Below are 12236 nucleotides of genomic sequence, written 5' to 3'. Positions count from 1 at the left end.
TGCAGAAGCGAGGTGGACTGACTCGTTGCGTTTATGGGGTAAAGTCATCAGGACTTGCTTCAGAACTGGATTTAAACAGGAGAAAATTCAGTTTGTTTTCGTTTATTTTAATGTTAACAGCTTAACTGAGATATAATTCTTGAGACCATACAATTCACCCATTTAAACTGTACAATTCAATTCACAGAGTTGTGTAACTATCACTAGAGTCAACTGAAGAATATTCTCATGACTCAAAAAGAAACCTTGCATCCCTCAGTCACTACCCCCATTGTACTTTGTACCATATTTTATTTATCCAGTCTTCGGTTGATGGACATTTCATTTATTTCTGTTTTTTTGGCTATTATGAATAATGTTGCTCTGAATACTGTGTACAAGTTAATTTCTCTTGGGTTTATACCTAGGCATGGAATTTCTGGCTCATATGATAACTCTCTGTTAATTACTTGAGGAATCGCCAGACTGTTTTCCAAAGCAGCTGCAACATTCTGCAGCAGTGTAGGAGGGCATGATTCAATTTTAGTATCACTCTGGCTGCTGTGTGGAGAAAGGATTGGAGCAAGGCCGGGGGGAAGTGCAGAGCTCAGAATGGTTACGCAAAAGTAGAGGCATCTTAGTAGGGTTCAAAGACACCCAATTTAAGGTGTACTTCATCCTGTTTTATGGCAAAAAGATTTCTGTGAGATAGCTGTCTGTACACCCTATGAGTCACTTTGCTTAATTAAAAGATTCCAATAGAGAGAGCCTGTTAAAACAGATCTGCAGTTTTCAAATCTAGAATCCTAAAGCAAACTGGTATGGAACCATTTAAACATCTGTCCCTACACAAGCTCCTGCAGGCAGGAGGGTATTTTCAGAGAAACTAAGGGAGTCAGTGGGTGCAATAAAACTTCCACAACTTCAAGCCATGAAAACACAGGGCTCAAGTGGCAGCCTCCTGCTGAGGACTCGTGTGGCAGTCAGCGTCACTCCTACTGCCTGGGACACTGCCCTGGCCTCTCAGTCCAGAGAAGGCCTGGCTTTGTTCCTAGTTGCCGGTTTTGACAACTGGGCAGTGGTCCTGTCCCTCTGCAATTCTTCTAGCTCAGCAAGGGAAGGGAAACCAACATCTATCAGGCTTACAATAGTCTCTCCGCCGGGTGAGATGCTCCACTTACATTCCTTAAGTTAGTGAACCCTCACAACAAATCACCAGGGAAGAAAGGACTATTTTTCTCAATTACACATAAAGCAGGTTGGCCCCTTTGGACTGGAAAGTCAGAAAAGTCTCTCTGAAGAGATAGTATTTTAGCTGATACCAGCCATGCAGGGATCAGGAGTAAGAGCGTTCCAAGAGTAACTCCCAAATTGTTAGCTCTCCAGGTGACCTCATTTTTATTCACATTTAATTTTCTTTTATATTTATTAGTGTAAATAAGAGTAAGAAGCACCCCTCTAGAGATAAATCAAGTTTAAATTCATTTAAAAGATATCCTGGAGTAGAAATTATCATTCTTTTCCTTAATATTTCTGATTTTATACTCAGGGTCTATTCTCCATAACAGCATTCCCCCTACCCCATCCCTAAACAATCCACTATCTCCCCTCAACATCCAATATGACTGTCCCCGCTAATGTGTCTCCAGAGACCTCAGTAAGGTTCTGGAACGTGGGGAGACACAGTTCGCTTGGTCTGGTCATGCTACTGTGCTGGGAGTGGTGACTCTGACCTCCGGAACCTCCCACAGAAGGAAGGAAGGAAGGATCTACAAATAAGTACGACACTGCAACTCAAAGGTCCCCTGCTCTCAGGCGAGGATGCTCTCCCAATGACAGAATTCGTTTATACTATAACACTTTACCAAATTCCTCAAAACGGAATTCATCCTAAGATCTGTGTGGTGGGTCTTTAGGAAAGGCCAATAAACAAAATCCTTCTTCTCCAACGAACTAATTGAAATACAAGACCAAGGAGTGAGGCTGTTTTGAGACCAAAATAACACATTACCGATATAATATTAAAGAATGTGACATACCCACGGGCAGGCTGCATTCCTGATATTTACCCACCTAGTCACAATACTGAGCCAGGGCATTTCTTCCTCCCAGAACTGCACCTACCCCTGTAAAATCGACGGCACGGCTGACAGAGCAGAATGTGTGCTTCTATGGGCAGATCACTCCATGAGAAACAAGGGAGAAAAAGGAAAGAGCTCTGCAGACCCACCTCCGGCCCTCAGCCTCGCTGATTAGATCTACATTTCCCCTCGCCTGGGAAAGAGCACTAAAGATGATTGAGAGAGGTTATGGAAACACAAGGATGACCAGGGAAGAAGCATCACCCTCACACACACACACCTAACACTGGGTTCTGGATGCCCTGGTTCTGTCACTACATCCTAATGTGACATCAGGCAAGAATACTGACCCTTTCTTGGGTCTCAGATATTAATTCTCTCAATTAGAGATGGTGCTCGTCTCCTTGCCATGCAGAACTGCTGTGCACACAGAGGATGAGTAAGTATGTCAAAGGCTTTGCAAAGAACACAAATAGGCACTTGATTCCACCGTAGCCCTTATAGGGGCTACACAGCCAAACACAGCCAAAAAAAAAAAAAAAAAACACATAATGAGTGTTTACCAGATGCAAAGGATTGTGAATAAATTAAGGAGCTTATTATCTTAAGGGACATACTATATACAAATCAACTATAATATCAGATGGATAAGCATGATGAAAGAAATATTAACCAAATCCGTAGGCGGAAACTTTAAATTTAACAAGATTACTGAGGGTCTACTATGTGCCAGGCATTGTACAAACTTCTGGAAAAACAGATTAATAAGAAAGAAATAACGAATATACAGTTAGTGATTAATGAATACATGATTAATTACAAAAGTGAGATTTTTTTCAAAGATTTTTCTTGTGGGAAGTGAGACTTAAAAGATAAGTAGGATTCAACTTATAGAGATGAAGTCATTTCAGGAGAGGAAATATCCGAGGGAAGTGAGTGCACAGAGGAGGAAAGGGAGAAGTGCACTTCACTGTATTTGAGAACTGGGTGCCTGGGGTGGTACTTGATCCTCCTGGAAAAGTAGGCTGGAAAATGTAAGATGGCACGGTCACTTCGGAAAGTCATTTGGCAGTTTCTTAGAAAGTCAAACATAAATTTACTGTACAACCCAACAATCCCATTCCTAGGTATTTACCCAAGAGTAACAAAAATGTGTGCGCAGGAATGTAATGTTTGTAGCAGCGTGATTCATAATAGCCCCAGAGTGGAAACAGTCCAAATGCCTATTAACTGGCGAATATGATCATCAGAAAATGGTGTATCCATACAATGGGATACTACTGAGTAATAAAAGGGAATGAATGAATGACATATGCTACAACCATTGATGAACCTCAAAAACTTGATGCTGAGATTTAGCAACTAAGTGAAAAAAGCCAGATGGAAATACATGTTGTATCATTTCACTGATATGAAATATCTGGAAAGGATAAATTTATGAAGACAGAAAGTAGATCAGTGGTTGCCTGGCACTGGGGTAGGAACAGGGACTGACTACAAATGGATACAAAGGATGGTGATAGAAATGTCCTAAAACTGGATTATGGTTATGATGCAACAACTCTGTAAATTTACTAAAAGATGGTGAATTGTATGTTTAGATGGATTTTATGGTATGTAAATTATACTTCAATAAAGCTATAAAAATTAAGAAGTTATCCAAATCAGACAGAAAGGAAGCAAGAACAGCAATCTTAGAAATGAAAAATGTAATTCTAAAACTTAATAGATGGGGCTTCCCTGGTGGCACAGTGGTTAAGAATCTGCCTGCCAATGCAGAGGACAAAGGTTCGATCCCTGGTCCGGGAAGACATGCCACAGAGCAACTAAGCCCATGCACCACAACTACTGAGCCTGCGCTCTAGAGCCCGCGAGCCACAACTACTGAGCCTGTGTGCCACAACTAATGAAGCCTGTTCGCCTAGAGCCCATGCTCTGCAACAAGAGAAGCCACCACAATGAGAAGCCTGCACACCGCAACAGAGAGTAGCCCCAGTTCTCCAGAACTAGAGAAAGCCCGCGTGCAGCAATGAAGACCCAACACAGACATAAATAAATAAATAAATAAATAAATTTTAAAAATAAATAAAACTTAATAGATGGGAAAAACTCTGGATTGGACATATTATTTAGAGGATTGGGAAATAGGAAGACAGGATTAAGGAATTCACCAGGGTACAATAGAGACAAAAAGATTTTTAATAACATTTTAGGATATGGATGGAGAGGCTTCCTTAACTCAGCTAATGGCAGTTGCAGAAAACTGAATGGAGGCAATGACAGAGAAACAATATCTGAACACAAAATCATTGATAATTTTCCAGAATTAAAGGGAGCACCTGAGCCTTCAATAGAAAGTACATTCACTACCAACTAAAGAGTTCTAATGAAACTGCTAAACATCAAAATACACATACACAGGGGCTTCCCTGGTGGCGCAGTGGTTGAGAGTCTGCCTGCCAATGCAGGGGACACGGGTTCGAGCCCTGGTCTGGGAGGATCCCGCATGCCGCGGAGCGGGTGGGCCCGTGAGCCACGGCTGCTGAGCCTGCGCGTCTGGAGCCTGTGCTCCGCAACAACAGAGGCCGCGATGGTGAGAGGCCCACGCGCCGCGGTGGGGAGGGGCCCCCGCTCGCCGCAACTGGAGAAGGCCCTCGCACAGAAACGAAGACCCAACACAGCAAAAATAAATAAATTAATTAATTAAAAAAAATACACATACACAAATGCTACCAATAGAAAAGGCAGATTATCTACAAAGGAATGAAAATTTGATTGGCAGTAGGATTTTTACCAGCAGTAATTAGTACCTGAAGACAATAGAACGCTATCAACACTGTGCTATGGGAAAATAGCTGTTCACTAGAATTTTTTTTAATTTATTTATTTTATTTATTCATTTTTGAGTGTGTTGGGTCTTCGTTGCTGTGCGTGGGCTTTCTCTAGTTGCAGCAAGCGGGGGCTACTCTTCATTGGGGTGCATGTGCTTCTCATTGCGGTGGCTTCTCTTGCAGAGCACGGGCTCTGGGTGTGTGGGCTTCAGTAGTTGTGGCATGCGCAGTCTCTAGAGTGCAGGCTCAGTAGTTGAGGCGCACGGGCTTAGTTGCTCCACAGCATGTGGGGGGATCTTCCCGGACCAGGGATTGAACCCATGTCCCCTGCACTGGCAGGCAGATTCTTAACCACTGCACCACCAGGGAAGTCCCATCACTAGAATTTTATACCCAAATAAATGACCAACCAACAGTGAGGGCAAAATACAGACATTTCCAAATGTACAAAGAATTTCTTACCCCACCAAGACCCCTACGGAAAGAACTATTAAATGATGAACTTCAGCTAGAAGAAAAGTGAACCAAAAGAGAAGGCTATGGATTGAAGAAAAAAATAGGGAGTAGAAGAATTGGTAAAATGTCAGTAAATTTAAAGAACTCAAGTATAAAAACGATTGTAAATTTTAAAAGGTAAAAAACTCTAGACAACAATGACAAGAAGGGAAAGGGGAGGGCTATTAAATGGGTAAAGTATGCAAAGCTCTTTTGTAGGAAGAAAGAATTATGTGATAACTTTGTTAGAAAAACTATAGTTAAATATGTATGTGGAAAAATAAAAGACAAGGCTGAGAAGAATAGGAATAATGCCAGAAGCCCTCAAACCAGCAGTGGAAAATGAGGGAATATAGATCATTTAACTAATCCAGGATGGTAAATGAAAAACACAAAATATGATGGAAGAATAAGTCCCAATATGTTAGTTATCACAGTAAACGCACATGGATTAAATTCACCTATCAGAGATACAACTAAAATAAAACTTACAGAAAGATTAAATATAAAGAGATGGAAAATATCACATACAAAAGGTAGCCAAAAGAAAGGTGGCATATCAATATCAATATTAAAAATGTCTAATTTAAACAATTAGCATGAAAAATGGTAAAGAGAGGCTCTACATAATAAGAATCAACTGTGATTTCTAATGCAGAATATACTTTGAGAAACACTGCCTACTATGCACTAGGGATCATGGCTGCTTTCTTCACTGCTGTATCCTTCAGTGCTTGGCACATAATAATTGTGCCAAAATATCAATATTAATGGGCGGAATGACTACCATTACCACATTATATTGAAATGATCTGTTTATGCATTTGTCTCATCACAAGGGCAGGGTTCCTATCTTACTCAGTTTTATGCCATCGATAAAGCACAGCGCTTGACACACAGTAGGCACTCCATAAATTCAAACTGAGTTCAGGGTTCATCTCTTCCATAAAGTCTCTCCTAAATGTTCCTACCCATAATGACTTATCCTTTGTTTCTACTTCTATAGCACTCACAACTTGAAACATCCAATTTAGCAACTGATTATAGAGCAGGGTCTTTTAGGTTTCTCTGCAACCTTGTTTCTCCAAAACTATTTTAGGTTCTTTGAAGATGAAGATGCCTTATACTGTGCCCAGCGCCTCAAATCAATACTTTTTTTGGGTCGATGTCACTATTTGGATGACTCCAGATTAGATCAGTGGTGCCAAGCAGCACATGCCAAGGCCTACAAGGAGTATCTCCATTCCCCCCTTTCCATCCTTGACTAAAGAGATCACTGTTTGGATACAGGCTCATTTGCAAAAAATGTGGAGAAGTTAATGGGAGGGATAGGAGAAGGCAGCTAGTGTCCAATTCCAGGTCTCTGTGCTCTCTTCCTTCTGGCAAAATAGTCAGGGAGGAAAATGCCTGTGATCCCACAAAAAAGTGGGTGTGGGAAGTAGGAGGAAGATAGTTGGGGAAGAGAGTATGTCCCACACACAGAACCTGGACCGGAAGTTCCACTAGCAGGCATGTTATCAGGAGTAATTATTATGAGATCGAAAGGAAACCCCAAGGCAACCCCAAGGCAACTAGCTAAATTCAGGCACTCGGGACCTTGTATAAAAGACAGAGAGGGATGTTGTTTTCCATCTACACACCAGGCACAGGAGGGGAACCTACCACAAGGAGCTCCTAATTGGGAAGCTGCAGGGGGCTAACAAAGGACAGGGTGTCATCTTCTTGCTGGTCTTCATAAGGAAGACACTACAGTCCCTGGAGGTTCAATCAGGGCCCTGGGATGAGGTAGGGAGATGGGGGGGCTGACCTCCCGAGGTCCTTTGTAATCCAGTAATTAAATGGTGAATCGTTCACTTCCCCATTTATGCTCTGTACCCAGTTAGATAGTAAGTCCCCTGGGCTGCCTTCCAGGTTTACTACGGTGACACGCAAGCTACTGGCACTCAACAAATGAATCAAATGTTTAAATAGCCCACATGACCTCCTCCCCGCCTGTAAAGTACGGCGATGAATGAAATCACAACATTCCAGGCACTATCACTTGAGCAGAGCCCACAGGGAAACACACACACACACACCACAGCACTTATTCAACTCGATTCACATTCCCACCCTGGGAGCACAGACCACCTGCTCAGCGCGGAGGCTGTAGGAGTTTCCTTGGCAAGGATCCTTTCTCTCAGCTGCTTTAGGATGGTGCCTCCAGAAGGTCACCAAGATTTAGGACCGCTTCCCTCCCGGGTTGGCCTCCGAGGCAAAGTTTCAGCTCGGATTCTGCCTGGGCCTCCCTCGGGCGCGTCCGCACTCCCTCCCCGGCCCGGGGCGCCCCGGACGCGCAGCTGGCCGGCCTGCAGCGCCTCACGTTACCTTGGTGAGCTGGGCGATCTTCTTGCACATTTTCACGTGCATCTCGGGATCACAGTCCATTCTCCAGCCGGCGCCACCTCCGGCATCGGCTTTGGAGCCCGGGCAAGTCCCGGGCGCGTGAATTTTGCTGTTGAGGGCAGAAGCCATCGCTGAAACGCGTCCGGCACTCAAAGCCTTACGATGGCTCGGCTTCTCGATGCCCACGGTGTGCAGGTGCTTGCGCGCGCGGGCGTGTGAGTGTGTGGGCTTTCTTGGGAGAGGTGGCACTGCAGTCCCGCCGCCCGCGCCACCGCGTGGCTCCTGCTTCCACCGGGTGTCCGCCACCCCGCCGCCCGCGCGCCCACCCTTCCTCCTCCCGCCCTCGCTCGCTTGCTGGCTCTGCGGGCATCCGCACCCTGCGGCGAAGCGCCGAGGACCCGCACGTGCCTCTCGTGACCCGCGCGCAGCTCCCGGGCCCGTGCGGGTTTCGCCTGCAATCAGCTTCAGCGACGAGGAGCCAGTGGCCTTGGAGAGGTTTGCGCTGGCCAGGCGCGGCGCTCTGGGACACGTGGGTGGCGCCGGGCTCCGGACTCAGCGGCGATGGACCCCGCCCGTGGTGGGCATCCCAGGCCAAGGAGGAAGAAGAGCCGGCCTCAGCCTCGGGCAGCTGGGGCGTTTGGTGTGGGGAAGGGACCCTGGCGACGTGCTGCTGGCGAATGGATGGCAAGACACCGGGTACCTTGACGGGTGCCCTCAGCCAGAGACTCAGGAGCCTCGGAGCTCGGCGCTCAGGGCTGAGGCGGGGGCGGGGGGGGGGGCGTGCCGATAGAGGGGCGGGGAGGGGAAAGCGAGTCGCGGGGACCCGGGCATACATTTTGGGCCCCTGCCTGGGCTGAGGGTGGGAGCCCCCCTTCCCCCACTTTAAGAAGGACCCCGGACGTTGCGGGAGAATTGCCGGAGATTACCAAAGGGAAGAAGCCAAAAGGGCTGCCGAGGAGCTGGTGACCGAAACCTGGGACGAGAAAGCGCAGAGTACGTAGTGAGGGAATGTGTAGTGTAAGAAAGCAGAGAAAAAAGTCAAAGACAGGGGTAGAAAGGATGGTGGCAGGTGTGGGAAAGGAGGAAGCAAAGAGGAATGGAGGAGTAGGTGAGTAACAAATGGAGCTGCAAGTCTGAGTAAACCGATCCCAGGGAAGGTGAAGCGACTCATCCACACACCTGGCCACCGGCCACCCGGAGCCAGAATCCTGTCAAGTCTTTGGATTACGAGCTTGTGTGTTTTTCGTTTGTTTGGCGAGTGGAGGGGTTAGTGGCCCAAATTTCTTTGTGACTTGCTTTCTCTGGTTTCAAACAGTGGGCTTTGGGGAAAGTGACACCATCCTGATCAGAATTTCCTAAAATGTGAAAAATAGCATCAAAATAATAAGCAATTTGCATGGTTAATATATTTCATTTTACAAACTGCTTTATATCAGAAGTTTTAATAATCTTGAAAAAAAAACAAGCAAACCTCAAGGGGTCTCAGAAACCACGATCCCATCCCTCCACACTGCAGGTAACAATACCCATTTTTATAGATGAGGAAATACAGAAAACTTGTACCAAGTAAGGCAATTACAAGTAGCAGAGTTGTGTCTGAAACCGAGATATTCCTATTCTAAATTCCTTACTTTCACCCCAATACATTATACTACATAGGCATAGCCAACCTGGGTTTTGGTTCCTAGTTTATCCTCTTAGGTTCCCTCTCCAGGACAACTACCCCCTCCCCCAATTCAATTAGAAAACAGAATGCCTGAATCAGAATCACTGCCAGGAGGTTGATGTAGACTCTTGGTCCTATCTTAGATTCCATGAGTCAAAATCTCTGGAGGTGAGGATTCAGAATCCACATTTTAAACGAGCGTCCTACTTAATTCCAAATTTAGAGTATTTTCTGCAGGCTCTTACTGTATACTACATTTTACAGGAATTCAACCACTTTGTAAAGTAGAAGAAAAATAGCCTTTTTGATTCAGAACTTTATCAAAAGTTGTTCACCTCTGTGGAAACTCACATCATCAATGGCTTTGTGGCTCATATTTGGTTGCTGATACAACACACTTGTATTGTAACTGCCACATTCATGGTGAGTCTGCCAATATGTGCAAGGGTCTGAGTATCACATTATGTCATAAAGTTAATCAAGCCAGAGCATTTCCATACTGAAATGATTTAATTATAATTGCTTTCCTTTTATTTCTCCTTTCTGTTACTGTCAAGAAATTATACTGATTTTTAAAATGTGTTTACTAATGTAAAAAATTATCTATGAATTTCAAGATAATAACATGAACATTATAGAAAAGGTGATATTGGGTGTGAACAGGATTGAGAACCACTGCTCTTGATGATCTTATACACACAAAAGTTTAGTAATACTGCTTTCTAACTCCAAGTTTTAGTTATTTAATTACGATCTTATTAAGTCCGGGGGCCAAAACATTTTCCAGTTGGATATATTATACTTTCAACTTTATAGTGGCAGACAGTGGGGAAAGCAGATTCCCTTAGCAGGCTTTGTTGGACTGCAGTTACTGTAATCAAGGTACCACAAGCTGGCCTGTCTTGGAAAGAGTCCTTTGCAGTTTGCTGGGGTTTTCTAGCACTGTGACTAGTAGGTCTTTTCACACTATCAGGAATGAAATAGAGGGCAGAAGAGGACTATGTGCTTTGTCTAATACAGGGCATTTATTAGCCCACTAATGTGATCTTGGAATTATGCCACGCTCTTTGCACATGTTCTCACCCCCACTAAGGCACTTATTATTCTCATTCTACAGACTAGAAAATTGAAGCTAAGGGAGGCTAAGTACCCAATTTTATACAGCTAGTAAATGGATCTGAGTCTATCCAACTTCAAAGGCTGTTCTTCCCAGAGCACAGTGCTGGCAATCCGAAACTTTTTAAAACTAAAATTGATTTGTTTTTTCTTTAGATTATAAACATACAAGCTTCTTTTAGTTACCCCTCTCCTCAATCTCACCTGTAATAATACCAAAAATGGGTATAAGAAGAAAGCAAAAATCACCCCAAATCCCACCCTCAAAGCAAATTGCTGTTAATATTTTGAAGATTCTTCTAGACATCTCTCTGAAAACACCTAGAAAATGTTAAGTACATATATGAATTTTAAAACAAATGAGATACTGTAATAATGTTTTTGAACCCTATTCACTCAATCTTATTTTTCTTTTGCCAATAACAATCTACATTCCCATTTTAAACAGCCAGTATTCCATTATATACAACATATTTACCCCACCCATTATTGAACAATTCTTTTTTTATATTTTAAGCAAAATGTTTCATATATGTTTATAATGTTTGCTGTATTATGAGAATATTCAATTCTGTTCTAAAGGACAGGAAAACCAAAAAGGATATATGAAACTTATGTTGGATAGAATTCTTAAAATGTGTTAAGTACAGAGTGTACTGTAAGACAGGATAAAGATAGAATGGAATATATGTAAAAAGGAGTGAACAAACAAGAGTGCTACTAACAGGTGGAAAAAGATGGAAAGACCAAAGATTTAAGGTAAAGATGATGCCACCTTCAGGCTGACAGCTGTATCATCCCTAAAATGCCATTTGTTGTTGACACTCATTCTGGCCCCGTGAATGTCCTGCCCCAGAAACACAGATAAAAAACATGGCTCTCAGCAGGCCATTAACCAGGCATACTTGCCTTTGCACATTTCTCACAGAGCAAGCACATATTGACTCTAGGCACCCTCCACCTGCAGAGCCCCTCTTTCAGTTTCAACTGTGGTTCTCAAAACTGCACGTTCAGAAGTCAAGGCTGTGCAGCAGACAGGACAACAACACTGCATACCCCAGGATTTAGGTAACGTGGTCCTCCCACCTCCCTGGCACCCTATCCTAAATGTCTTAACCTTCACTATGCTTTCCAATTGACTTCTGTTTAAAAGTGATTCAATAGACCATGGGATTTGAGCATCTTAATTTGGGCTGTAAGGATTTGCCGTCCATGACATCTGGGATAGTCTGCCTGGTAGTGTATTTGAAGACTACCCTTGCATCAGGAAAACTTCCTACATGACATTATACACGGATATTTGCAGAGATGTGCAAGTATTTCCATAGGAGTAAATCCTAGAATAAACTGGTTTCAAAGAGTATGCAAATTTTAAATCTTTATATAGTCTATACTGTTCTGGAATAGTTATTCCAAATTATACTCATTAATAGTGCTCAAAAATGCGTGTTTTCCCATGCTAGTGATCTTGAAATATCTTCCAATTGAAAAGGGGAAGAGTGTCTCCCCTACACCATTTGTTTGATTACTAGTAGCGCTGTTAAAACACCTTTCCACAAATTGATCAGTCATTGGAATTAAACTTTTTGTGCACTCTTTTTGTCTGGCTGTCTTCTATATGTTGAAGTAACTTTCTAGGCCCAAGATGGGGCTGCTACTGTGTGGGTGCCACGTCAGCAAACC

At 43.6% G+C, this 12236-nt stretch overlaps 1 protein-coding gene across 1 annotated transcript in view; it reads right to left on the bottom strand.

Annotated features, from left to right (window-relative positions):
• Nucleotides 1-7912, bottom strand: part of FAM184B (family with sequence similarity 184 member B) — a 123026-nt gene extending 115114 nt beyond the window's left edge. The window contains exon 1 of the mRNA XM_007187611.3: nucleotides 7754-7912. Within this exon, the coding sequence (XP_007187673.2) occupies nucleotides 7754-7900 (147 nt within the window). The 5' untranslated portion in view covers nucleotides 7901-7912. The remainder of the gene's footprint in view (nucleotides 1-7753) is intronic.
• Nucleotides 7913-12236: the final 4324 nt, after the last annotated feature.

This window comes from Balaenoptera acutorostrata, chromosome 5 (genome assembly GCF_949987535.1).
Source record: "Balaenoptera acutorostrata chromosome 5, mBalAcu1.1, whole genome shotgun sequence".
Taxonomy (NCBI): Eukaryota; Metazoa; Chordata; class Mammalia; order Artiodactyla; family Balaenopteridae; genus Balaenoptera; species Balaenoptera acutorostrata.
This window is presented reverse-complemented; position numbering and strand designations above follow the sequence as displayed.